General features: G+C 43.1%; 3 protein-coding genes across 3 annotated transcripts in view; 1 reads left to right on the top strand and 2 right to left on the bottom strand.

The window, feature by feature from the left end:
- Window positions 1-27269, bottom strand: part of APOOL (apolipoprotein O like) — a 116729-nt gene that overhangs the window by 8576 nt on the left and 80884 nt on the right. The gene's annotated exons all lie outside the window — the stretch shown is intronic.
- Window positions 774-12149, bottom strand: LOC140516167 (uncharacterized). The gene is made up of 3 exons (XM_072627143.1): window positions 12055-12149; window positions 9690-9761; window positions 774-4621 (listed from the first exon to the last, which is right to left on the bottom strand). Exon 3 carries the CDS (start codon window positions 4512-4514, stop codon window positions 840-842), a length of 3675 nt encoding a protein of 1224 aa, XP_072483244.1. The 5' UTR covers window positions 4515-4621; window positions 9690-9761; window positions 12055-12149; the 3' UTR covers window positions 774-839.
- SATL1 (spermidine/spermine N1-acetyl transferase like 1) lies at window positions 13024-27117 on the top strand. The gene is made up of 6 exons (XM_072627191.1): window positions 13024-13350; window positions 19680-19731; window positions 21731-21811; window positions 22379-22480; window positions 25723-25763; window positions 26833-27117. The coding sequence occupies exons 1-6, from the start codon at window positions 13285-13287 to the stop codon at window positions 27001-27003; spliced, it is 513 nt and encodes a 170-aa protein (XP_072483292.1). The 5' UTR covers window positions 13024-13284; the 3' UTR covers window positions 27004-27117.

The raw sequence follows: 27269 nt of genomic DNA, 5'->3' as shown, positions 1-27269 counted from the left end.
TAGAATTGGCACAAGCTAATCGTAGTACCCTTTGGATAAGGAGTGACCAAAGAATGAACTTGAGAGCCCTAAACTCCAAGGGCTGCCATTTTTCAAACGTAGATTGGGTATTCTTTGCTCTAGGGGTTTCCCCAGATTTGGTTTTAAGAGACAGAGAATGAAACAAGGTACTGTATAACAATAAATAGATCATCTATTTGATGAGATGTTCAGTGGAATGATTCAAGGAGGACCATGGAAGGGCAGTTCTGTTCTTTCAAGCTTTCATGGCATTGAAGAATATAAGTGTACTCTAGAAGGTGGGTTGTGAATAATAAAAGTATAAGAGATTTTAATTCCTTGTCCATTCAAGCAAGCTCCTTCCCTTATGTAACTTAATAAAAATCAGAAAGAGGTTTTCTTTTTCAATTCTCAGAGGAACTCTATTCATTTTATTGGACAGCATGAAGTCCTTGCTTTATGCTCAACTTTTCTTATCTAAAGTATCTATGTATATTACATGTTGCAATACTGTTCAACAATTGAGTTCAACAACATTCCTAAGGGGTCAGCTCAGTACTGGGAGATGAGCTCCAATTTATCTTGAACTCCCGAGGGAACACTCCCTTCCTACTTCCACATACTGAAGGCATTCTCCTGAAGCACTGAAATTCCTGGGACAATTTTTTTTTCTTTCCTTTCCCCCCATTTTCAACCACCCTTCCACCCTCAATCCCACACAGTCTTATGGTTTTGTGATTACCAGGGGAAAACAGGATGTCAGACTCAGTAGATTTTTTTTTAAAACATGCTTTTGATTTTATTAAAGTGAGTATAAAGAGGCTGTTAAGTTACCTACATTATCTGTAAATGTTTCTTGCCCTCCTGTACCTGGCAAACATTTTTTCCTCTCTCTTTCTAAGTTTATGCTGCCTATATTGCACAGCCATTGATGCCAGCTCTTGGGGGACTTCTTGGTTGGCCCTCTGTAAGATGTCAATGAGCTTGTCAGCAGCATTCCAATTATTTTTAGTGAATAAGGTGATTGCTTCTCCCGACTGTCCAGCTCGTCCCGTACGTCCTATCCTGTGGACATACTCTTCAATGGTTCGAGGAAAATCAAAGTTAAAAACGTGGGTGATGTCTAAAACATCAAGACCTCGTGATGCTAGATCTGTCGCTATTAATATTTTCACTATTCCTTCTTTAAATTCATCTAATGCTTGTTCCCGGTCACCCTGTCTTCTACTACCATGTAGTGACTGCACAGGTATACCCTTGATACTCAGGTCACTGGATATATCATCAGCAATAAGTTTTCTGCCTACAAAAATAACTACTTTATCTTCAGGCTTCATTGAATCAATGAAAGACTGTGTTAAAGCTCGTTTTTCTTGTTCTGTAGTTATGATTATTTTTTGTTTTACAGTATTTACTGCAACTAAATCCAAGGTGCCAACATAAACGATCATTGGATCTTTCAGATATTTTTGTGAAAGACGACGAACGCCATCAGGCCAAGTAGCACTGGTCATTACTATTTGTCTATCTGGGCGTATATCTGATAAAATGCTCATTATTTGAGACTCAAATCCCATATCCAACATTTTATCAGCCTCATCTAGAACCAGATATGTTATGCTGTTAAGTCTGATGAAATCCTGCATCTGAAGATTATTGAGTCTGCCAGGGGTGGCAATGACAATATCTACACCTTTGGTAACATGCTCAATTTGATCTCTTTTGCCTCCACCACCATATATACAAATGCTTTGAATATCTCTACATGTGTATTTCTTACATTCATTTTCAATTTGGATAGCTAATTCTCTGGTTGGTGTGAGCACCAGCATACCAGGACCACTCCTCTTCTCCCTGGCTACTGGTTGGAGAGCAAGATGAATAAAGCCTGGCATCAGATATGCTAACGTCTTCCCGGTGCCCGTCTGGGCAATGCTGATGAGGTCAATTCCTTTTAATATTACTGGCCATGCCTGAGACTGAATTGGGGTAGGTCTGCTAAAACCTGCTTTCTTCATATTGTTCATAACTTCAGGATAATGACCAAATACATCTTCAAATTTGCAAACAGGGCGTGGAATAACTCGTTTTTCATTTTTTTTCAAGTCATCACACATTATATTATTGTTTTCTTTTCTCCACTTATCTACTGCTGCTTGTGACATTGATTTTGTCCTTGCAGATTCCACATAGAAGTCTTTCCTAATTGGAGGAAGGCCTCTCCACTTGGCTTGTATATACTGGAGGTGACTCTGTCTAATTGCATCCCAATCAATCACAGGTACCTCCCTCTCTGTGCCCTTGTCGGTATAAGATGTTTTCAAAGGGCTGATCCCTTTTGCTCCCTCTTTAGAATACCTCTCTGCTTTTGTGACTATTTCCTCTATTACTGACTTAGCCAATTTCTGGTTCTCCTCGGTGCCATAGATCCTCACCTCTGCCTCAGGTTCTCCTCTGATGACCTGTATTTTAGAACGTGAGGATTCTTGCAACTTTTTGATTTTGCTTCCTCTTCGGCCTATTATTGCTCCAACTACAGCAGTCTTAACCATGAAACAGAGAGGTGGTTCTTTATACCAGAAGCCCTGGGCCTGGGACTCCTGCGTTGCCAGGGGGCCACTCAAACCCCTGAGATTGCCTCTTCCCTGTCCTTTTGTACCAATGTGATAGGTTGGGCCTGGAGGGGAAGGACTGATGTTATGAGTGGCATAGCTGTTAGATGTTTCTGTGGTGGATAGTGGAGACAGAGGTGAAGTCAGGTTCATTAATGATGGTTGGGACTCAGAGGCAGGGTTGATGTTACAGATGGTATAACTGTTGGGTTTTCTTATGGTGGATAATGGAGCTAGAGATGGTATCAGGTTCTTTAGTGAACTCTGGAGCTCAGAGGTGGGCATGGCTAGGCCGAGAGAGGATGGACTGATGTTATGGATGGTATGACTGCTAGGTCTTCTTATGGTAGATAATGGAGCTAGAGATGGTATCAGATTCTCTAGTGAAGTCTGGAGCTCAGAGGTGGGCATGGCTAGGCCGAGAGAGGATGGACTGATGTTATGGATGGTATGACTGCTAGGTCTTCTTATGGTAGATAATGGAGCTAGAGATGGTATCAGATTCTCTAGTGAAGTCTGGAGCTCAGAGGTGGGCATGGCTAGGCCGAGAGAGGAAGGGCTGTTGTTAAAATTGCTAGGTTTTCTTATGGTGGATAATGGAGATGGTGATGATATCAGGCTCCCTAGTAATAGCTGAGGCTCAGAGGTAGACAACAAAGCAAAGCCTGGAGAGGGAGGGCTGATGTTATAGATGGTATGATAGCTACATTTTTTTATGGTGGATAATTGAGATGATGGTATTATCAGGTTCTCTAGTGATGATTGAGGCTCAGAGGTGAACATAGCAAGGCAGGGAGAGGCAGGACTGATGTCATGTGTGGCAAAGCTGTTATATGATTCCACAGTGGGAAGCTGAGGAGATGGGAGTTGCATTGACTTCTCCATTGGTATCTGGGACAGAGAAGAGGGTACAGCAAGGCCTGGAGAAGCAAAACTTCTTTTATATATTTCCATAGAGGGCACAGGATAGGAAAATGGAGTCTTCTCCATTGGTGACCATGACTCATCAGATGATAGAGCAAGGTAACTGGGATAGCTACTGTCTGTTTCTATGGTAGGCAGCTGAGATGGGAATGATATGAGATTTTCCATTGATGGCCGGGACTTTGAAGTTGGCACAGCAAAGTGAATGGCACAGCTATCTGTTTCTGTGGTGGGCAGCTGATATGGGAGTGCTATTAACTTCTCTACTGATGACTGGGACTCAGCTGGTGTAGTAAAGCCTGGAAAAGCAGGGTCACTATTATAGGCAGTAGCACAGCTGCTAAGTGTTTCTGCAGTGGACATCTGATAAAGGCGTGGCTCTGGCTTTTCCTCTGGTGGCCAGAAGTCATATGATTGGGACTCAGTTGTATCAAAGTCTGGAGAAGCAAGGCCACTATTATAGGCAGTAGCACAGCTGCTAGGTGCTTCCACAGTGGACAACTGATAATGGAATGACTGTGGCTTTTCCTCTGGTGGCCAGAAGTCATACGATTGGGACTCAGTTGTATCAAAGTCTGGAGAAGCAAGGCCACTCTTATAGGCAGTAGCACAGCTGTTAAGTGTTCCCATAGTGGACAACTGATAATGGAATGACTGTGGCTTTTCCTCTGGTAGCCAGAAGTCATATGATTGGGACTCAGTTGTATCAAAGTCTGGAGAAGCAGGGCTACTATTATAGGCAGTAGCACAGTTGCTAAGTGTTTCTACAGTGGGCAACTGATAATGGAATGACTGTGGCTTTTCCTCTGGTGGCCAAGACTCAGAGGCTGGCATGGAAAGGTGAGTGGCAGAGCTGTTATCTGTTTCTACAGTGGGCAGTGGAGATGGGATTGATACCGGATTCTCCATCGACGATCGAGATTCAAAAGTTGGCACCAGGTGAGAGGTGGAGCTGCTATCTGATTCCATAGTGGACATCTGAGGTGATGGAACGGATATTGGCTTCTCTGTTGGACAGGACTCAGAAGGGGGGACAGCAAGAGCTCTGTCTAGCAGTGAGCTCTCAGTATCTTCACATTCCAATACTGCTTAAAATTAGAGGTAAAAAAAAAAGGAAAGTGAGCTGGATAGACCCAGTTATGACCTCCCTACTGGAAAACTGCTTAAAAATTAAAAGTAAAAAAGAGACTTGAGAGCACCTAAATATCACAAAGATGTTTAGCTCATAAAGCAGCATTACATTGCACCTTTGTAGAGCCAAGTATTTGTGATTCATGGAGTCAGAAATAAGGAATTTCTACATGAAAATATAATGGCAAGGCATCTGACTCTAGAATTATCTGAAGATATTCTCACAAAAGGGATGTTTTTACAGTTATTTCATGGTAGTTGACTGTTGTAACTCTGATGAATTTAGCATTAGTGTGACGCAAGAGTAGACCAACACAAAGGAACTGGTTGCTGAGATGACTTGATGGAAACCTTTAACAGAGGACAGGAAAGCCAGGAATATTCTGACAAGCACCTGAGATTTGGGAAGGACAGATTTCCAAGTATTCAGAGAAAGGGTAGATAGGATCCCCTGACTTAACATTCTGAAGTGAAAGTCATTTAGGAGGGATGATCAGCTCTCAAGAATGAAAACCTAAAGATCTAAAAAGGTACTATTTTGACAAGAAAGGAAAGGGGGCATTATCTAAAGAGGCCAATGTGGATAGTTGGGGAGCTCATCATACAAATAGAGAGTTCTAAAAGGCATGGACTGAAGATGGAAGTAAGGGCAGGTAACATAGGATGAATACAAAAGCAGGACAAAATTCTGTAAGTTTCAGGTTTGCTAAAGCTCAAGATGAACAGAGGCTGGCAAAGAAAAAGTAAGAAAAATAATTTTAAAAGTATAATGTAGACACAAGGAAGATCAAAGAAGGGCAAGCACTACCCTAGGGAAGGATCAGGCCAGAAACCTGATGGAGAAAAGGCTGGAGCTGCTCCACTCTTCTTTTCCTTGTTTCTTTTTCTTTTCCGACTACTTGGATTGTCAGAACCTTAAGAATAGTTATTAATGCTCTGATGTCAACTTGGAAGGCAGGCTCTAATAAGAGTAACCCAGATATCTGTCCTTGGCCTTATACTGTTAAATATTTTTTTATCAATGCCTTGGATAAAGGCATGGATGTATGTCACACTTGCAAAAAAACACAGTTACAATGGACACCTAACACAGTGGACATCAAAGTGGGGAACCGAATCTCGACAAATTTGAACAATGGGCCAAATCTAAGAATATATCAGTGAAGATGAAACTTGGATTATTGTAAAGTCTTTCTTTCCATTAGGTTCTAAAAGCTAACTGGACAAATACAAGCCAGCAGCCTATGAAAAAAAGATAAGGTGGTCTTAGTGAACTGCAAAGCTCAACAGGAGTGTGTCTTGGCAGTCCAAAAAGATGATGCAAAAAAATGTAGTGGGTTTCCCCTCCCCAGACATCTTTAAGCAGAGGCTGACTGACCACTGGCTGGGGATATTTTTGAGGGGAACTCTTGCTCAGCTACAGGTTAGACTAGCTTAGATGACCTCTGAGTTCCCTTCTAGCTCAGATATTGTGTAAAATCTCATAGGTTATCCAGTGCTATGATTTCCCAGTTTCAGAGTTCAAATAAAACAGAGTTCTCTTACCAAACAGTTGACATCTGTTCTTCTGCTTAGAGTCTGGAAACCTGCTTGCTACTTTGATCTTTTACTAATAACTGATGGCCTCGATGGTCCAGATGTCCTTTAGTGTCTGTGTTCTGTGTTTCCACGGGTTCCTATGGTCTCTGAAGAGTACTCACCTTCCCCTATTCTTTTTCTTGGGGTACAAATCTACTTTAGTCTATCTTAGACTAAAGTAGATTTGAAAAGGTAGCATCCCCTCTTTTTAGCTAGGACCTCCTTTGGCCCTGGGAGTTACATGTTCTCAGATAATTGACTATGTTTTCTGATAAAGAAAAGATACTCAAAGAGAGAGAGAGAGAGACAATGCTACATCTCAGAAAAAAATCACAGGACTGGGAATCCAGAGCACTGAATTTGGATCACTACTCCAGTCTACCATTCTAGGTTGACTTCAGCTTATTCTCCTTCATACACTCTTCTTTCCAACTAAAATGGCCTACATGACATTCCTCATAATCTTTCTCTTAAACTCAAATTCTGAACTTCTCCATTATTGTTGGGGGTTGAAGGTACCCCACCATCCTGGTCACCTAAGTTTAGAATTTCAGAGTTATCCTTGACTCCTCACTTGCACTTACCCCATTTAGTTAATCATTTACCATATGCTAATTTGGAATTTTCACCTCTAGACCATTCTGGGTACATGATTCCTCTCCATAGCAGGCCCCCTACTTCCACCACCAGGTCAGGACATCACTTCTTGCATGGATTGTTGTCATAGCTGCCAGCCCAAGTCCCTTCCCACTATAATCCATCCATCCACTACATAGCCAACAAAATGAATTTCTAAAGTGTAGGTCTAATAATGTTATACCCTTTCCCCAGTCAAACTCTAGTGATGCCTAGAATGGCCAACATCTAAGATAAACTCTTCTGGTTGGCATTTAAAGCTATAACTCAGCCCCTTCCTTTCTAGTCTTGCACCTTACTTCCCTCCCTGGACTTTATCCAGCAACATCGGCTTGCTTATGTTCCTCAGAGAAGATTCTCTGTCTCCCATCTCCATGCCTCAAAACCAGCCATCCTGAGAATGAACTTACCCTCCACCTCTTAGAATCCCAGGCTTCCTTCAAGACCCAGATCAAGCCCCACCTTTAACAATGGGGCCATTTCCTGGTTCTACCAGATGCTAATGCCTCCCCTACCAAGCTTACTACTCTCCCTCTTTAGAATGTATACTCTTTGAGGGCAGGGTTTGATCTGTTTGGTTTGTCACAGGGCCTGCCTACCAGGCACTAAAAGGTTGTTGACAGACATGTCCTATCCCAGTTCTGAGCACCTTTGCCCAGGCTTTTCCCCATTCCTGCAATGGAGGACCTTATTCTAACTTCTAAGCATCCCTAGTTTCCTTCAAAGAAGCACTTCCCTCCCTTCGCTATATTACCCTCTTTACTGTGTATAGATTTTGTGACTACGGTTTTTCTCAGTACCAGATAAGTTCTCTGAGCACAGAGATGGCTACGTTTTTTTCTTTGAATCCCTAGGGCTTAGCTCAGTGCCTCCCATGTGGTAAGAATAGTAGCTATGTAGCTGACTGACTGAATAGTGAGTTCAACGTGAAAGAGAAAGGAAAGGAGATTGGGCTGCTGCAGGTGGTTCACATGTCTAATCAAACAGTTCTCCACAATCACACTTTCCTAGAATGGCTGCAGTTGGGCAGGAGAACGGCTGGGGAATACCATATTTGATTTAGTTGAGTTCAAGGAAAGGGTTCTTAAGGGGGAAAAATTTGGTTTAGCTGATTAAAAATTAAAATGTTCTAGTTTGGTAAAAGGCGTTTTATGGTCATTTCTTGAACTGTTATTCATATTTTGATTTCTTTCCTTTTCTTTTTTTATTTTTACTTTGAGACTTGAAAGATGGAGCAGTGTGGGTACTCCCTCCACTGATGCCCATCAAAACCCTTCCATGCCTTAGTAAATATGGGTCACTGTGGCCAAAAAGAATCCATCACCCCATGGCCAGCCCTCTAGTTAGGGGTCTGTATATTATTACCTAGCCTAACACTTGGAGAGACAGTCTCTTGTTGAGCCAGTAACTGCAGTCTTTCCAGTTTTGTAGGGCCTGAGAGCCAGGGTCAGGGCTGTAAACCCACCTCACATGGGGTCTCACCCACAGTTTTAAGAAGTGCTGAAGGCCTCACAAGTGGAAACAGCTTAAGGAGCCCTGTTCTAAAAGGCAGCATGGGAGAGGAGAGTGAGAAAGACTTCAACTTTTACCTCTGACACATACTGACTGTGTGACCCTAGATGGGTTCACTTACAAAGCTCTTTAAGGCTAGATATTACAGAGAAGATACCAAACTACATTGGTAGAGGGAGTGTCCTCACCTAGGAGTTCCCTCTATCAATGAAATCACTGGTCCACTCTCTAGCCACTTCTCTACTGGGATGAAATAGAGAAAGATTTAAGGACATTCATTTAATTATTTTGAAGAGGCAAAGTCTAATTTGAAAGGCTTATTTCTACCATTAAAATGAGAGTAAAATAACCAAAACCTTAAAATTACCCAAATCATTATCAATGATTTCCATGACCCTTTTGGGAATGGCTCCCTGTCAGTTTCCTCAGATCTTCCTGAAGAATAAGTGTGGAACTAGATGGCAATTGACATTTTTAACATGGAAGAAAAAGTTTAGCCTACATTCCTTACTAGGTATTTGCAGAAAGGTGTGTCGAGAGAGACTTTTCCCAAGCATCAAATGTAACCTACTTAGAAGCTGGGTTTCTTCGAATAGCGTTGGGTGGTCAGTCAGTCGGCAAGTATTTGTGAAATATTTACTATGTGGTGGGCACTAGGCTAAGCTTAGGATACAAAGAAAGGCAAATACAAGGTCTGCCTCCTTAAACACTTAGAGTCTAATGGGGAAAAGAGCATACGAACAACTAAAGCACATACAAGATATACACAGTGTAAATATGGAAGGTCATCCCACGGGTCTTGGTCATACCCACTACCCTGGCTCATTTTCTGGATCATTTTGTTTACAAAACATGTGTTTGATGTAAAGTTGGGGTTGACAGTTGTCTGGGTTTCATGATGATGGTATTCACTTAACTGAATCAAATTTGAGTTACAACTCAAGGTACTGGATTCTGCCTGGTAACTTCAGGAAGGAAGCCAGCAGTATTGGAGTTGTGTTTCAGTATCACAAGAAGCTGAGAGTTCATCTGCTTAGGCCTGGGCCAGCGCTTCATCCCCTTTGCACACAGCCCCAAACAATGCTTACCTACCCTGGTGGTGGCTAAATCTGTGGTAGAGCTGCAAGGAGAGGAATAACCAAATTTGGAAATCAAAACTCAAGTTAGTAGAATGTATTCTTGGTTTATATTCAGTAACTATCTATACTAGACAAAAATCTTGTCTTAAAATAAATATTGTGGAAAATGAGACTGAGAAGGAATAAGATTTAAAAATCAAACCAAACATTCTCTCACACAAGCTTCTGCCACACGGTTCTCCTAAGTTCTGGGGCTCTATGAGAAAATTTCAATGTGATACTTCTCCATCTAGAATAGCAAAAACAAAAAATTGAGTATCAAAAAACAGAAATAAAAGTATTTAGCAGATGTGACAATTTGAGGTGGCAATATGAAAATAGGCTTATTTTCTTCTATTTACTACATTTCCTGGACACCTCCTCTCCCTTTATTGAAGGGTACCCCCAGCTTTGCATGTATGAGGTCTGAGACTATAATATATTTAATAAGAAAAATGCAGTGACAGCTTTATGAATATTGTTCCTGAACCTAGATAGCACTGTGGAGAAAAGATTGTTAGGTATGAAAAGAAATATTTCCTTTGAAATTGCTGAAATGGAAGCTAGATTTAGTATACTGCATGTGCCCTTGGTTTATGTTCAGTAACTAGACTGGTTCTCATCTATATTTCAAGTGCCCAAGTGTTCTGCAGTCAAATTAGTTACTAAGTACTGCTTCTGCCACATCACTGTGTCCTTTACCAGAGGTCAGGGTTAGGATCCACAGAGCTTAGAGAGTGCTTTAAGTCACTCTGAAACTGACTCAACTTTAGTTTTGTATGGGTAGGGATTTGAGCAGCTACGAAGTAATAATGCTGCCACCTCGTGGCCAAGAGTGGTATAGGATTTTATTTTTAAATTTAAACTGCATTAACATCATTAAACACGAGTGCAATTACACTTACTGAACAGCTCCATGCTTACAACACTGAGAAGATGCTGTTTCTGCCTTCAAAAAGAGCTTTTAAAGTGGGGCCTGAATAAGCAGTTGTAAGAATGGATGTGTAGTTCTACCAGCGTATATTTAAATTCACACTAACCATGGCATTCCCTTCTGAAAAATAGGTATTTAGAATAAATATTTATTATATTACATATTTAATAATATATAATCTATACCACAAGTGGGGAACCTGTGGCCTCCAGGCCACATGTGGCCCTCTAGATCCTCAAGTGCAGTCTTTTGACTGAATCTAAACTTCCCAGAACAAATCCCCTTAATAAAAGGTTCTGTTCTGTAAAACCTGGACTCAGTCAAAAGGCTGCACCCAAGTACCTAGAAGGCCACATGTGGCCTAGAGAGTGCAGGTTCTCCGCCAATCTATGGTATAGATTCTATACCATAAAATATGTGATTAGAATAAATAATATGACATTATTTTAAGGCCTGCAAGTTAGGACTATAGAGACTGTCTCTCATTTGATTCTGATAACAGTCTGTGAGAAGCTTAAAACTGGTCCAAATCTCTAAATGAGGCTGATGCATTCCCCAAAGCTCCCAAGGGTGCTGAGGCCTATGATCCTTTTTGAAGACCCCCCAACTATCTTAAAGGCCACTTTATGAGGTCTCTGCTAGAAACCCAAACCACCTAAAGATACCCCCCACCAATGAACTATCCTAAGAGGACTGTACAAAATGAGCTGCATACCTGTTCCAGCCTTTCATCTCCAACCCTATTGGAAACTACAAGACGACAAGACTGTGGAACTTTTTGTTTTAAGATACAATACTATAAATATTGGCTATATAACACCTTGGACAACAGCACAAAGAATTTTTCACAGAATCACAGGATGATAGAACTGGAAGGGATGTAGAGATCATGTAGGCCAATCTGATCACTTTATAAAAGAGGAAATCTAAGCCCTACTGAGAGGTTATGTAAACAATGATTGAGCTAGGATTTAATATAGAATCATCACAGAATACATCATCACATATATATATCACACATATATACACACATAATACAGAATATCACAGAATCATAAATTGATAGAGCTAGATGGGTCATTGGAAGTCATCCAGGCCATCCCCTCCAATTTTCCATTTTACAGAGAGGTTAGATAGACTGAGGCTCAGAGATTAGGTGATTTACTGAAGATCACACAAGGCAGTAAGTAGCAGAACTGAGATCTGATCCCAAGTCCTCCGTACTTCAGATTCACACACAAGTAGGGTGTACAAGGCATCTAGGCTAATGTCTTAATTTATGGATGAGGTAAGTGAGACCCATAGAGGTTATGTGATTTACCTGGGAGAGAGAAGTATCAGTAGAATTTGAAACCCAAATTATCTGTGCCACAGAATCATAAAGTGATAGAGCTGGAAGGGCCCTTAGGGGTCATCTACGCCCTCTTCCCCAGCCGCAACCTTATTAAGGAGACTTACAGTCCAGAGAGGTGACTCATCCAAGGTCCTGCAGTTAGTAAATAGCTGAGCTGGGATTTGGAAAGTTACAAGGGACCTTAAGTGTCCTCTAGACCAACATCCTCATTTTACAGATGAGGAAACTGAGGCCCAGGCAGGCTAAGGGACTTACCTAAGGTCACTCACGGAAAAACTGGAATTTGGACCGAAGTCCTCGGTACCACCAACTTGTAGACAAGCGGAACTGGGAAGGCCCTTAGAAGTCAGCTGTGCAGAAGAGAGGAATGAGGCCCTGAGATGTGAAGGTGACTTACCCAAGGTCACACAGTAAGTGGCTGGGCCCAGGTCCTTTATACTACAGAACTGCTAGAAAGGACTTAAATAAAGTCAACCTCCTCATTTTACAAATGAGGAAACTGAGGCCCAGGAAGTCATCCAGCAAGTAGCTGGGCTAAAATTTGAACCCAGATGCTCTGTGCTATCAAACTGTTAATATATTACAACCAAAATGGACTTCACAGGTCATTAAAGCCATTCTCATTTTACAAATAAGGAAACTGCGGCCCCGGGAGGTTAGGGAACTTACTCAAAATAAGTGGCAGAACTAGGGTTTGAACCCAGGCCCTTTGAACTGCAGAATGCTAGTGGAGCTAAAATTAGGGCCTTTAGAGGTCAGCTAGGTGGCCCCTCTCATTTTGTAGAGAACTGAGGCCCTGAAAAGGGGCTGTTACTTACCCACGAAACAGTCAGAGGCTGGGTTGAGATTTGAACTCAGGCCTCTGAACCACTGATTACTTGACTAGTAGAACTTGAAAGGCCATTTTACAAACATGGGGACTCAGGAAAACTAGAGGGGAAATACCCTCGCCTAAGGGTCATGGACACACAGCATTTCGGGGTACTTTGTCAGGTTCCTGAGTGGGGGGCCCGCTACAATTACCTCGAAAATCGCTCTTTGCGAGCGCCAGGAGCCAGAGCAAGCTGCCCCACTCCCTGCGCCCTCCCGGCGCCAAACCGTTCTGGGCCGAGGCTCTGCTAGGCAGTGTGTATAAAGAGCGTCTCCTAGCGACAGCCTTTGTGACTGCAGGCTACGCAGCAGGGGGCGGGGCTACCGCTGGGGCAGGGCTACTCAGGCATTCCATCCTTCCCAACACAACCAACCCCTCCCACCTCCCCAACTCCTCCACCCTCCCTCCCTCCCATCCTCCCTCCCTCCCTCCCTCCCTCCCTTGTCATCTTTGGCTTCCTTATCTCTCCTCCTCCTCCCACTCCTGCTCCCAGGTACCCCAAAACCTTCCCTTCCCGGTCATCCTGGTGGGGAGGATGGACCCCGGCTTATACCACAAATCCCAGTAAAGTCCCAGTGCAGGCAGGTGGAGAGGCTCCACTCAGGACCCAGATCATGAGCACGTTTCGAGTTCGGCCAGCCCAGGCCCAGGACTGCCCTGACATCCTACGGCTCATCAAAGTATGCCCCTGGCAGCGGGGTGGGGTGGGAAGGGGGGGCACTGCCCTGATCTGGCAGGTTCACAAAAGGGGGGCAGGTACAGAGTTAAGGGTGATGGCCCGGCTCTCCAAGACAGGGATGAGGAGGAGACAGGTAAGCACCCCTGTCTCCAACAGAGAGGTCAGTGGGGGGAGGGCAGGTCCAGAGGTAATGATGATGGCCCCTAACCACCCCTCCTTCTCCGCCCCCCCCCCCCCCCCCCCCCCGCCATGTGATAGGGAGGGGGAAGGTCCAGAGCTAACAGGTGATAGCCCCTACCCTGGCAGAGAGATGAGAAGGGGGGGCAGACCGAGAATTAAGGGCAATGCTCCATACCACCACCTGCCCCCCAAGGAGTGAGAGGAAACTGCAAGCCCAGAGTTAAGGGTGATGGCTCCTGCCTCACAAGAAGTTTGAGGAGGGGTGGGTACACAGCTAAGGGCTCCTGCCCCCCCACCCACAGAGACGTGAGTGGTAGTGGGGCAAATCCAGAACAAAGAGCCATGGCCCCTAACCACCCCCATTCACCCTCCCCCAAGAGGGGTATACCTAAAGGCAGCAGGTAAGGGCCCAGGTCTCCAGAGAGGTGAACCAGGGAGTGGAAATGTCCAGGGCTTAGTCACAGCCCCTGCCACCCCATGTCCCCCCGCCCCCCACCCCTCCCCAGAAGTGGAGGCAGGGCAGTTTTATTTAAAGGCAATGACCCACTACCTGTCAGGATAGATGTAGGGAGACAGCAAATCCACAGCTAAAGGCCCCTGGCCTTGCCCTGGAGATGGCAGGGCAAGAGGTAAGGGCCACTGCCCTGAACTGACAGGTGAGCAGAAGGGCCAGTTGAGGGTGAAGGCAGAAGTCCCAAGAGTTGAGCCATAGAGTGAAAATGTCCTGAGCTAAGAGCTCTGGCCCCAGCCTCCTGAAGAATGATGAACCAGAACGTAGCAGGTGCTTAAAGGGAGATGGCTCCAGTCCCCTGCAGAGAGGAGAGGGGAGGGCAGTTCTAGAGTTAAGGGTCATTGCCATCCCTGCAGGCACATTACTTGCAGATGCATAGCTAAGATCCCTCTGGCTCCCCACAGAGAGATGAGGAATTGGCAGGCCAAGAGATAAAAGTGATGGCCCTGCCCCCTTCCACAGAGGTGAACAAAAGGGTGGCAGGCCCAGGGTTAAGGGTAACAGCCCCTCTCTCCCTTGACCCGGGGTCAGCTATGTATGGGATCAGAGGTGACAGGTCCCCTCACAGAAAGATGAATGGGAGGGTGACAACTAAGGACCACAGCCCCTACCCTGCCAGGATAGGTACAAGGATGTGGCAGGTCCATAAGTGAAGGCTCCTGGCACCCCTGCAGAAAAATGATCAGAAGGTGGCAGGTTCAGAGCTCAGCAGAGAAGTGAGCCAGGGAGTGGACATGTCCAGAGCTTAAAGCCATGGCCTCTGCACCCTGCCACCATTCCCCCAGAGAGATATTCAGGAGTGGGGTAGGTACAGTGCTTAGCGTCATGGGTCCTGCCATGCGCAGAGAAGTGACGGAGGAGGTACAAAGATATTGGCAATGACCCCTACCCCCTTCAGAGAGATGTGCGTTTGCTGGGAGGTGGAATGTTCAGAGATAAGGGCTCCTGGTCCACCCCAGAGAGATAAGCAGGCAGGTACAGATAAAGATGATGGTCACAGCACATTCTGTCCCCTTCCCCAGGTGAGTTAGAAGGTGGCAAGTCAGCAGGTAAGCTAGATGACCCCCCCCCCCATGGAGAAGGGTGCAAGGAGGGCAGGTCCCAAGTTAAGGAAGATGATCCCTGCCCCCTGCAGAGAGGTGAGCCAGGGAGTAGAAATGTCCAGAGTTAAGGGCAATAGTCCCTATCCTGCCAGGGTAGATACTAGGAGGAAGCAGGTCCATAGGTAAGGGTGCCTGGCCTCTAACAGAGAGGTGAGTGAGCTAAGGATGCTGGCCCCTGCCTGCCTTCAGAGGTGAGAGAGGGAAGGGACGCTGACAAGTGCTCCCTTCCAAGAGAAGTGACTGAGATGAGGAAAGTAGAGAGTTAACCCCCTGTTGCTCAATGAGGTGACTGGGAGGGTGGTGGCTCCAGAGCTAATGCTAAGAGGGCAACCAGGAGGAGCACTTGGGCTCCATCTTTGAGATAACCTATGATTCTTTTTTTTTTTTTTTGATTAATTTTTTTAAATTATTTTTTAATGTTTAACAATCACTGCCATACAATTGAGATTTTATCCCCCCCACACCTACCCCCCACTACCCCCCTCCCTCCCCACGACTGTATACAATTCTGTATACGTTCTACATATACTTTCCTATTGAGTATATTTTCACTATAGTCATGCTATGTAGTCAGACTAAAATAAATGAAAGAAATCATATAACAAATCAAAACATGATACACAAACACATACACATACACAAACATGATCTGCTACATTTTGTGAATGACTTCCATATTTCTTTCTCTGAGTGTGGAAGGCATTTTGCCTTGAGAACCACCTTTGGGATTTTTTTTTTTATAAGAAGTTTTTGCGTTATTACAAAATTCCAAGTCTACCGGAAAAAACTCTCGCACACTGCGGTCGTTGCTGTGCACAAAGTTCTCCTGGTTCTGCTCCTTTCACTCAGCATCAGGTCATATAAGTCCTTCCAGGCCTCTCTGAAGTCTTGTTCATCGATAACCTATGATTCTTCCAGGCTTCCTCAATAAGGAGAATGTAGGGAATATTATCACATATTGGTGATTGATGGGAGTTGGTTTTCAGATAATCACAGATCTCAGCAGGAATCCTAAGATCAAAATGGAGCTAACCCTAGGAACCACAGGGATCACTAATCCAAATTCCTCCAGACAGCAAGAGATGGAAATTATCTTACCCTGGATCACACAGTAAATGGGAGAATCAGGGATGCAAGGCCAGGGATCTTTTCACTGCATGGCAATACCTAATACTTAGAGCTGTCCACAAATGAAATAGGTGGGTCTGAGAGAAGTGACTTTGGATGTTCTGAAAATAATCAGCTAATTCATTAGAAATGACAGATATTCAAATAGTTATAGTAAAACATTTCATTCACTAGAATTATGGAAGCCATACTGAAATTCTCCTGCTCTCCAAAGTGGCCATTCTTTTACGAAGCAGAAGCAGGGGACTTGGGGTTGCACAGATCACAGGAAAACAAAATAACCGAATTTACTGATGCCCCAGGAAACTAGATGGTTGGTTCCCCATCAGCTCTTCTTAGGACAGTTAGAACCTATGATCATTTATGGTCACGTTTCCTATTGGGATGGAAAGATTCTTTGAAAACTCTATCCAACTGAACTATGAACAGAACTGAGGCCTGGCTTTATAACTCTTGGTTTTAATCCATCTCCATGCACTCAAGAGTCTATAACCAGTGACCAGATTCAATGAGGAAAAATCAACTATTTGTAGGAATTACAGACTGACTGACTGGGGGAGAGGCAGTGAGGGAAAGAACAGAGGCTTAGGACCTGGGTGACTAGGAGAAAGGTGGTATAAACAGAACCTGTTTGGACAGGTAGGGCGGGAAGACGACAAGTTCAATTTCTGACATCCTGAATTCGAGGTGCCGACAGGATGTAGGCTCAGCTGGCAGATGAAAACATGGGGCTTGAGCTCGGGAGGAAGGTTAAAGTTGGGGATACAGATGTGAGAGTCATCTGCTGGAGTGGATGCGATCACTGAGGGACAGAGTAAAAACAGAATAGAGGGCCAAGGACAGACCTTTGAGGTGCTCCCATATTTGGTGACCTGAGTATGAAGAGATGTCTGTGGGAAGCAGAACAGACAAGAGAACCAGGATAATTTCAGATCACACAAGCCAAATTGGAGATGTAAGAGGTGACAAGGCACCAAAACAAATCCTTGGATCTAGTCACTTTGGCCTGGGAGGGAACAGTGTCTCTAGGATAGTGAAGGAAGATTTCAAACCACTGAGGAGTGAGTGTGTGCTGGTACCAGGAGCAAATGGATTTGACTTTACTTTCTAGAAAATGTAGGAAAGAAAGGGTGTGCAGCAGTACTAGGAGCAGTAGAGTGGAGGAAAGCCTATGTTGATGTTTTTAGCATGAATAATGTACTTAAAATGCATTGTCAAAAGCCTCACTGGCGTCTTATCACAAGGAGCACCATCTTCATTTGTTCTGATGAGGAGTTTTTTTTACAAGGAGCAGGTTACACAGTCTTTGGTTCCCAAAAGATGGCCCTCAATCAAACACTTAAAGTACTGCCATCCCCGTCATCACTGGCTTTGCCTACACTATCTCATCTTTTAGCCTGTTACGATTTTTCCACTGAACAGGGAAGGAGTCAAACAGATCTAAGTTTTGTGGTCCCAAACAAAACCTTCAGCAGGGGTGGGGCCAGTGGGGGTGTGTGTGCTTGGGCCATCACCCTTATAGCTGTGCCTGTCAACTTTGGGCTTAGCTCTCTGTGGGGGACCCGGGGGCCCTTATCTCGGTACGTGCTGCCTCCTAAGATATTTGATCACCTCATTTCCCTTTGTTACATCTAGATCTAGGCTTCTCCCAAGCTATGTCTTCAGATTGGAATGTCTTCCCTCCCTCAGCTGCTGCCCCTCCCTTTCCTCTATTTGCCATGTTTCACACACAAGTTGACAATTTTTCCCACACCCATATTTAAAGGAACATAACATTTTGTCTCTCCACCTTCAGCAGTAAATATACCAGTACAAGCATGTGCTGGACCTAGAGCAGGGGTGGGGAACCTGTGGCCTCAAGGCCACATGTGGCTTCTAGGTCCTTGGGTGTAGTCTTTTGACTCAGGTCCAAGTTTTACAGAACAAATCCTTTTATTAAGGAGATTTATTCTGTGAAGTTTGGGTTCAGTCAAAGGGCCACACTTGAGGACCCAGAGGGCCACATGTGGCCTCAAGGCTGAAGGTTCCCCACCTTTTCCCTAGAGTAATGCTGTACTCATCTGGCCTCACTGGGGAAATGAGTGTATTTTCCTGATAACTGAAGCTTACCATGTTAAGCATCAAAACTTTTTACTGTAAGCAAATCTTGATTAAAAATGCTTCCTAGTCTTCTTAGGTAAAAGTCATTCTTAGGCAGGATTTCCTTTTCTCTTCCTAAGTGTAAAGAACACTAGGCTTGAAGTCAGTGTGTCTGCCACTTACTACCTGGGCAAGTCACTGACACTCTGAGCCCATTTCCTCATCTGTAAAACAGATGACGTCTAAGGTCCCTTCCAGCTCGGAATCTAGGATTACTATGAACATCAGTCATTATCATTTCATTGGCTTGGGAAACACAGTATAGAATCTTCTTTCAGTGATGCAAGTTGGTGACTCGGTTGTAACACATGATCTCTTCACTGAAATCCATTCATGTTGTTAGCAGCTAATCAAGGATTTAGGGCTATCTGTCCCTACACAAAATGATCACAAGCTGCCTTCTGAGTCCCTGGATCTGTTACCCAGAGTTTTCCTGTCTCTTCCTCCACTGTCAAGCTCCCAGCTGCCATTTCTTGCTGCTGTCAGTACTGTAGTCCTTAATAATCCTCAGTCCTGCCTTCTGCCTTGCCCCACCCCCAGCCTCTGTTGTGGCTTTTAATCTACTGTGAGTTGTGAAAATTGATAACCACAGACTTGTTGGGACTGTACATAAACACGAGTAAGTGTACTCTAAAAGGTCTGACAAAGTTATTGAGCTTTGAAATGTATGAATTTTTATGCCACCTATTTTGATGGCTGAGGGGGCCTTAAGAAAACCCTCCTTCTCAATTCTTTGATGTATTCTGGAGAGCTGAGAAGTAGCAAGGTTCCCTATGGATAATTCAGGTGCTACTTCAAGGATCCAGTGATGCAAGTTAGAACCTTTTCTACTAGAAGATGGTCTCGGAGTTCCCTCATGGTCACTATAACTCATTCCCCTGTGGTCAGCTTTAGCTGAGCTGGTCTACAGGTGACAGACACATTATAGTGGTGAGGTTTCCATCCGCCAGAGCATGAATTTCTCTGGACTGACCTTTGAGAGCTTGGAATTGCCTCCAGGCCATAACGAAGCAGCAGAGGAGGCCTTTAGAGAAGAGGAGCCACAGTTCTTTTGAAAATGGACTTATGTATTCCTTTGCTGTATACACTCTCCATATTTATTGGGACCATTATAGATGATCCGCTTTTGGAGGGCTGGGGGTAATCTTTATCTACTGTAAAACGCCCCACTGTGTAAAAAGGTACAATCTTTCAAGTGATGATGATGATGATGTAATGCTCGAGAATTACCTAGAAAATCCTAACATGAATCGCTTCTCTCCTTGAAAGGAATTGGCTGCTTATGGAAATGCTCCTGATGCTGTGAAGTTAACCATTATGGGTAAGGATTTCCAGAGATTGAAAAGTGAAGCTCGGGTCAACTCCTACTTTATGTCCTTGGAATCTGCCTTTTCTGCACTACTGACATTAGGCATTTCACAAGGACATACTATTTTATTTGCAACATACTGCCCTTCATTTACATTGACTAGGCACAAGGGCGAATTAGAGGAGCCTGGGGCTAGGGAATGGGGAGACCAGGATTCAGGTTCGGGCTCCTACAATACTAACAAGCTATATGATCTTAAGAAAGTAATTTTCTCTCTTTGAGCCTCCTTCTTCTCATCTGCAATAATAATAATGAGGATGATGATGACAGTTGCCTTGCCTAGGGCTTTTGTAAGCAAATGCAGACTTCAAGTGCATGGGCTTCCATGACTGCTACAGGACTGCTGGTAGGATTCTAATACCCACTAGCACTCTCCCCAGAAAAAAGCTCTAAGTTAAGCTGTGAAACTTTAGCTTCTCCATTTCCATTTCCGCTACCCCCCCCCCCCCCCCATTGCTTCTCCGCTTCTCACTGGGTAACCAGTCAGTATTTCACTACACACCATGCTATGGTGGACAGTGTGTTGCATTTGGACGCCCGAGTCCAAGTGATGCTCACCAGCTGTGTGCAAGTCCCTTCCCCCAAATCTTCATTCCCTCATTTGTAAAATGGAAATGTTTTAAATACTACCTATCTCATTGGACTATCCTGAGGAAAACGCTACCTAAGTCATCAAGTGCTACAGAAACATGAGTGCTACTGCCTTTCCCTCCCTTTTGGCCCATGTGAAGAGAGTCCAGAAAACCCTGTTATATGCAGGCTATACAACATGAAAGAGGCAGATAGACCTGAAGTAGGAAATGTTCTTTTGTCTACCCTTTACCACCACCAGGAGGAGTATCTCCTTTCTTCCATTATGAGATTAAATGCATTGCTGTATTATAAAAACAAACCTAGGTACAGATTAAGTCAAAGATTAGAATTCTGCAATATGAAATACTGAAGGCTGTGGTGTTGAAGGGGCTAAATGATGTCATAAAGCACAGTTAAAGGGGCATTATTATTATAAAGAGACAGGGTCCCAGTGTGGGTAGGATGCTGGCCTAGGAGCCATGAAAAACTGTGTTTCAATCCCATCTGCCATTGCCTGGCAAGTCACTTTACCTCGGTGAATTTCAAGCAACTGTGATGTCTTTTCTAAGGCACAGATGGGTTGCAATATGCATTAGTGGATGGAATTCCCATACCAATGAAATAAACAAGTCACTGACATATTGATGTAGTACTAAAAAATCCTCAACATCATGAATCAGATGAACAGAGAATTTAACTGCCGAATCCTGAAGTATTAAAATAAAGATTCCCTTCCCTGTCACTGAAACTTTAAGTTAGGTTTCAGACAAAAAGTATGATTTCATATATATGTGGTAACCTTGTAGTGTGAGCTAGTAGTATAGTTTCCATAAAGCTTTAGACAAAAGCTGACTGACAAAAACGTAATGTTATTAAAGGAACTTAGGATTTTTGGGGGGGGTGGGGTGAGGGGTGAGACTACCCTCTGACATTTCCTTTTGCACACATCTTGGCAACATTGTTAGAATACTGGATCTCCAGAGGAATAGTAGATCGAACCCATGGTGGCAAACCATGGTGTTACACTTAATAGTTATCATAGGTTCAACTCTAAATCAGATCTTTTCCCATGTTTCACTGAAATAAGAGAGAGTAAATGAAAGGAATGGACCCTTATGGAAGCAGCATGCCCAGAAGGGTAGCTCACTACAGTCTGGAAAATACCATTTGCCATAAGAGAGATAGTTGCAGCTATGTGATGCTAGAAGCAACCTCAAGGTTCACCTCTAAATCCTCCTCAGTTTGGCCTTTTCATTTGTTCCCCCTTTCATATGACAAAGCCTATGCACTGTAACAGAGACAGGCAAGCTAGAAAGTGGGCAAGTATTTCCCCAAGATGTCACTACTTTAAGGCTCTGTATGTGGATTGACCTTTCAGATTTACTCAAAGATGGCTTTGGGGAGCACCCTCTCTATTACTGTCTTATTGCAGAAGTACCAGATGAAAGTCAGAGGACAGGTAAGATACACTGCCCTTAACTGTTTTCATACACTCTACTCTGCCAATAAGATGAAGTGTAACAAAAAGCACTAGTTCAGTAGAAGAGTAAAGGGGGTTATCTTTGGGGAGTTCATATAGCCCATGTATTATAGTAACCCCGTGGTTACTAGTTTTTCCAGTAGTAAACTCTGGCATTGTCCTTTAGAATAAGAAAGGAGAAAGATGAAAATTTTGGATCTCACTTCCAAGGTGAAGGTGGTCCCAGATGATAGGTAAAACATATTTCCTGGGAAAACATGAAGCCTTCTTCTATAGGCCTACACTCACTGAAATAATTGTCTGCCTAGGAAAAACTTCCATCAAAATCCTTTGGCAACACACAGCCAAAGATCTTGAGTAAGTGAGGAAATTGGTAACAGAGATTGGCAATCAGTAATTCTAATTCATAGATTCATGCAGAGCTTGGAAATATGCTACCAATGGATTCTAAGCAAAAAATCATTTTTAAAGACTAATATTAAGAACAAGTATTTTGATACTCAATAAAAATGAAAGCACTCAACCTTTTGCATACTCCATCTCTAGGCACTCTGACAGTAGGTTTTGCAATGTACTATTTCACCTATGATCCTTGGATTGGCAAGTTACTCTACCTGGAAGACTTCTATGTCATGGAACCTTTTCGAGGTAAAACTATCTCTCACCAATCAACAGGCTTTTTATTAAGTATTTACTATGTTCCAGGTTCTAGCTCCCTCAAGGAGCTTACATTGTAATGGGGAAAGACAACATGCAAATAAATAGGTACATGCTCTCTCTCTTTCAATATATATTCCCTCTCTCTCAGAAAGAGAGATGGAAAGAGAAAGAAAGGATTAGCAGCTGGGGGCCTTTGAAAGGTCTCTTAGAGGGGCCATTTCTTCTGAGTCCTGAAGGAAGCCAGGAGGTAGAAGTGAGGAGGGAGAGCATGCCAAGCTAAAGATAGTGCAAAAGTACAGCCAAGAGAGTCAAGTGTGAGAATCAACCAGTAGGTCAGTACAGTTGGACTGCAGAGCACGTGGAGAGGAACAGAGTGTAAGAAGACTGGGAAGGTAGAAAGAGGGAAGGTTGCCAAGACTGTTATAATTGCTTCTTGAAGGAATTGGGAACCACTGGAGTTTATATTTGTGCATCCGTGTGTGCGTGCGTGCATGCGTGTGTATGTGTGTGAGGTTGATATAGTCAGGACTACACTAAGATCAGTTTTGTGGGCTGAGGAGAGATGATGCAAGGAGACTAATCAAGGCTACTGCACTGGTCCAGGCAAGAGGTGACAAGGAATTAAACTATAGTTGCTGTTATATGAGTGGGGAGAAGTGGATATATAAGAAAGATGTTGTGAAGATAGAAAAGGCAAGATTTGGCATCGGATGAGTGAGCAAAGTCCATAGATGACACTAAGTTTGTAAGTGTGAGTGCTCTCAGTAGTAAAAGTGAAAGTTTAGCAGAGGGGTGGGTTTATGGGAAAGATAAATTCTGTTTTGGACATGTTGAGTTTGAGATGCCTATTGGACAAGCTGTTTGAAATGCCTAATAGGCCACTGGTGATGTGAAACTGAAGTCCAGGGTAGAAAATAAGCTTGGATATAGAGATGTAGGAATCGGCTTAGAGATGGGATCATCAGCACAAAGATGAGTTCCATGGGAGCTGATGAGGTCATCAAGTGAGATATGTAAAAAGAAAATAGAAGAGGGTCCAGGACAGAACCTTGTGGACATGTGCAATTAGTGGGCATGATATGGGTGAAGATACAACAGAGGAGAATGAGGAATAATCAAACTAGAAGAACCAGAAGATGATAGTGCCAGGAGAACCTGGAGAGTAGAGAATATCCGGGAGGACTGGGTTATTAATGGCATCAAAATCCGCAGAAAGGCTAAGAAGGACAAGGAATGAGAGAAGGCAATTAGATTGGATAATGAAGTGGTCATTGGTAACTTTGGAGAAAGCAGTTTCAATGAAATGCTGAAGTTGTAAGCCAGACTGCGGAGGGCTTAGAAGAGGGTGAAAGGAAGCAGTGTTGTCTGGTGTTAGCAGCTTTCTTAAGTTTCACCAAGGAGGGGAGAAGAGATATAAGATATTAAGAAGGGACACACATGAAGGTATTTTGTAAGGATGGGGAAAACATGAACATGTTTGTAACCAGCAGGGAAGGAACCAAATTAGAGAGCGAGGGTGAAGATTAGTGAGAGATGAGAGTGGAGTTGATCTACTGGGGAAGACAGAAGGGAATAAGATCAAGGGTACACGTAGTTTGTCTTGGCAAGGGGAAAGGTGTCCTCTTTATCCAAGATGGGATGAAGAGAATGGTGGGGGAAAACACTTGAGTGATGAGGGGGGAAGAGGGAGCTCACGGCAAATAGCCTCAATTTTTTATTGTCCAGCTTTGCGGTGAGGTCTTTTGTGGAGATGGTGGGAGGGCTGAGAAGAGAAGAGAAGGTTTGGAACAGCTGCAGTGGTGAGTGGGATGGAGAATTGATTTCCTTGATGCAGGGAGAGGCCAGTTGAAATTAGAGAACATCAATTTGTAATGGACTTAGCATGGTTTTGTGACTTCCCCCAGCTCTATTCAGCACAATGTTAATAGGATCAAGGGAGATGGATGCTTGAAAGTAAACCAGAATTGGGTCTTGGTGTTACATGAATAACAACAGGACAAGGAGGCAGGGAATTCAGCTGTGAAGATAGTGAACTCATTCACCAAGGTATTGAAATTAGAAAAGGAAGACAGTACAGCCAGTACAAGGGTGGTGGCTAGGGAAAGTACTAAAGGATGGAAATACTGGAGGTCTTGGTGAGGACAAAGAATGGGATTAGGAATTATAAAGAATAGAGAAAAATGGAATTTATAAAAAGGTTATGATCAGATAAAAGAATTTCAGAATTCACAAACATCAAAGTTGGGATGCTTATGGATAATGGCAAAATCAAGGGTAGCTAAGATGTAACAGAAGGGTGGCTTATGGGAACTGAAGGGATTGACAAACTGATAATTTAGGGTATTTGAAGGAAAATCAGTATTAATACTGAAGTAGCCTAATATCACGGAGATTAAGAGTTGGGGTGGAAAGATGTGTGAGCCTTCTTCAACTCACTGAAGGAGAGGGAATGACCTTGGGGGGAACAGTGGAGTCAGCACTTAATGGCCACCAGTTTTGGATTGAGTGATCAATTTGGATTCTTAGAAGTACAAAATTAGACTTAAGATTTGAGAGTCAGAGATGGGATTTACACAACACATGGAACACTAATGAACTGTAATTATGTTTTGAGAAGCACTGTGGTATAGTGGCTAGAGTACTTACCTCAGAGACAGGAAGAGCTGGGGCAAAGTCCTGCCCAGATACATCACTTTACCTCTTAGTGCCTCAGGATAACCGCTCCCTTCCCTAGACTAGAAGTTGCAGAACGGCAGATCTACATTGGTAGGAGAAATTACTCACTAGTATCCTGTTCTCTAAATTAATGAAATCATCGGTCTGGACCAAAAAAGAGTTTTATCTCAATCCTTCACTTAAGTTGTTACATTTTGATTTAAAAATGTTTGATTTGTCGTCTCCTATTCAGGGTTTGAGTTGGATAAACTATCACAACATGCTTTCCTTTAACAGAATTCTGTTCCTTCCTTCAGGTGACTTGAGGGTAGTAGAGGAGACACACTCTTGCCTTTAAAGGGTGAGGAAGACATGCTTACTGATCTTTTATAAAAATCCAACAAACCAGCTTCTTTTCTAAATATGAAACCCACATTGCAACACTAAGAATATATGTCTTTGGGTATGGATAAATTGGATGTGAAGCTCTTGTATTTGTAACTAGTGTATATGCATGAATCAGTGCTTGGGCTACTTTTTCTGCTGTTCTCATTTCTGCATTCTCTATTTTAAAGGTTTAGGTATTGGATCCGAAACTTTGAGGAAACTAAGTCAGGTTTGTATTACTTATAACCAGTATTTATAATTTAAATGTTATCCATTTATCTTCAAAAATTCAATATACTTTTTGGGATTATATAGAATTGGATAGTTATTTAATCCAGGAAGTTGAACACAACCCAAATATAAAAGCAGAGTGATGTAAGTGAAAAGGTCCTGGACTTAGAGTCAGGGGGGACAGGCATTTAAATTTGGCCACTAGTATATTTAATTTTGTGCCTCAGGCAAGTCACCATCTCTTTGAGCTGCACTTTTCTGATCAGCAAAATGGTGTTAACACTTTCAGGCTCTACCATAGTTGTGAAAATCAAATGGAATAATGTATAATATAGCTCTTTCTGAATGTCAGCTATTATTATAAATGAATACTGTACAATTTTAGTTGAAATAAACGTATTTTACATCTGGAAATATTCTGGACTTGGAGATGGGAAGACAGGGGTTCAAATGTTGCCTTGGATACTTAGTAGGAATGTGACTCTGGGCAAGTCACTTATCCTCTCTCCACCTTGGTTTCCTTGTCTGTAAAATGGGGATATTGACCCTAACTCACAGAGTTGTTTTGAGGATCAGATGAGAATACTTTTTGCAAACCTTAGAATGATAATCTAAATGCTAGTCATTTATTATTATTACATTTTATTTATAGCAGCTTCATTATACCTTACTGTAAAGGAGAACTGACCATAAAGCAGGTTATCCAATGAGACTTCCGTTAGTTAAGTATGAGGCCCAAGGGCTTTGGTACAAGATGATTTCATCTCCAACATGAGATTCCATGGTAAAGAGGGAAGTCCAAGTTCTTTTATGTCCCGATTATATGAAAAGTCAGCAGGACTTGTAGTGGCACCAGTTTGGGGGGTTGTTAAACTTAGAACAATGGAATTCCACCCATTGTAGAGATATGAAATGCCTTAAGAGAGAAATTTTGCAAGAGTATTTTCTTAGAAGTGATAGATGCGCACACAATGACTCTCACATATGGATGACATTTTCTGAATGAAAGAACAAATCTACTAATCCACTCTCAATTAAGAATACCCTTTCTTTGCTTTTGTAAACAGATAGCAATTACCACCGGCTGCAGCTGCATGAATTTTCTTGCAGTCATATGGAACAAGACCTCGATCGAATATTACACTAGGCGAGGGGCCCAGGACTTATCCTCTCAGGAGGGTTGGCATCTGTTCCGGTTTAATAGAGACAAGCTTTTAAAAATGGCAAATGAAAAATGAAGGTACCTCCAAATGGCTGTTCTAGGTTCTAAACTCTCATCTTGCTGACTTCCCCATAGACCAGTTGCTCAAATAGCTGGGTAGAACACAGTAAACTCTTGGTTATCCTAACAATCACTTGTTTGTCTTCTAGTTTTATCTTTTGATCTGCCAGATTAGATCTACATAAATGTATATTTTGTATATTTACTTGCAGACATGTAAGTTTCTGGAAATTCCCTTCAAACCAAATAATGAAGCCGCCCTATGCTGGACATGGCGGGGGG

The sequence above is a fragment of the Notamacropus eugenii genome, chromosome X (genome assembly GCF_028372415.1).
Source record: "Notamacropus eugenii isolate mMacEug1 chromosome X, mMacEug1.pri_v2, whole genome shotgun sequence".
In the NCBI taxonomy this organism is placed as follows: Eukaryota; Metazoa; Chordata; class Mammalia; order Diprotodontia; family Macropodidae; genus Notamacropus; species Notamacropus eugenii.
Note: the sequence above shows the minus strand (reverse complement) of the source record. Positions and strands in the feature narration are given on the sequence as shown.

Excerpts from the sequence above, each read along its gene's own strand:
- LOC140516167 (XM_072627143.1), bottom strand. The coding sequence starts at position 4,514 with ATGTCCACTATGGAATCAGATAGCAGCTCCACCTCTCACCTGGTGCCA.
- SATL1 (XM_072627191.1), top strand. The coding sequence starts at position 13,285 with ATGAGCACGTTTCGAGTTCGGCCAGCCCAGGCCCAGGACTGCCCTGAC. Across the intron at positions 13,351-19,679 it reads ACATCCTACGGCTCATCAAA|GAATTGGCTGCTTATGGAAA; the intron begins GTATGCCCCTGG and ends TCTCCTTGAAAG. Across the intron at positions 21,812-22,378 it reads AGATGAAAGTCAGAGGACAG|GCACTCTGACAGTAGGTTTT; the intron begins GTAAGATACACT and ends CTCCATCTCTAG.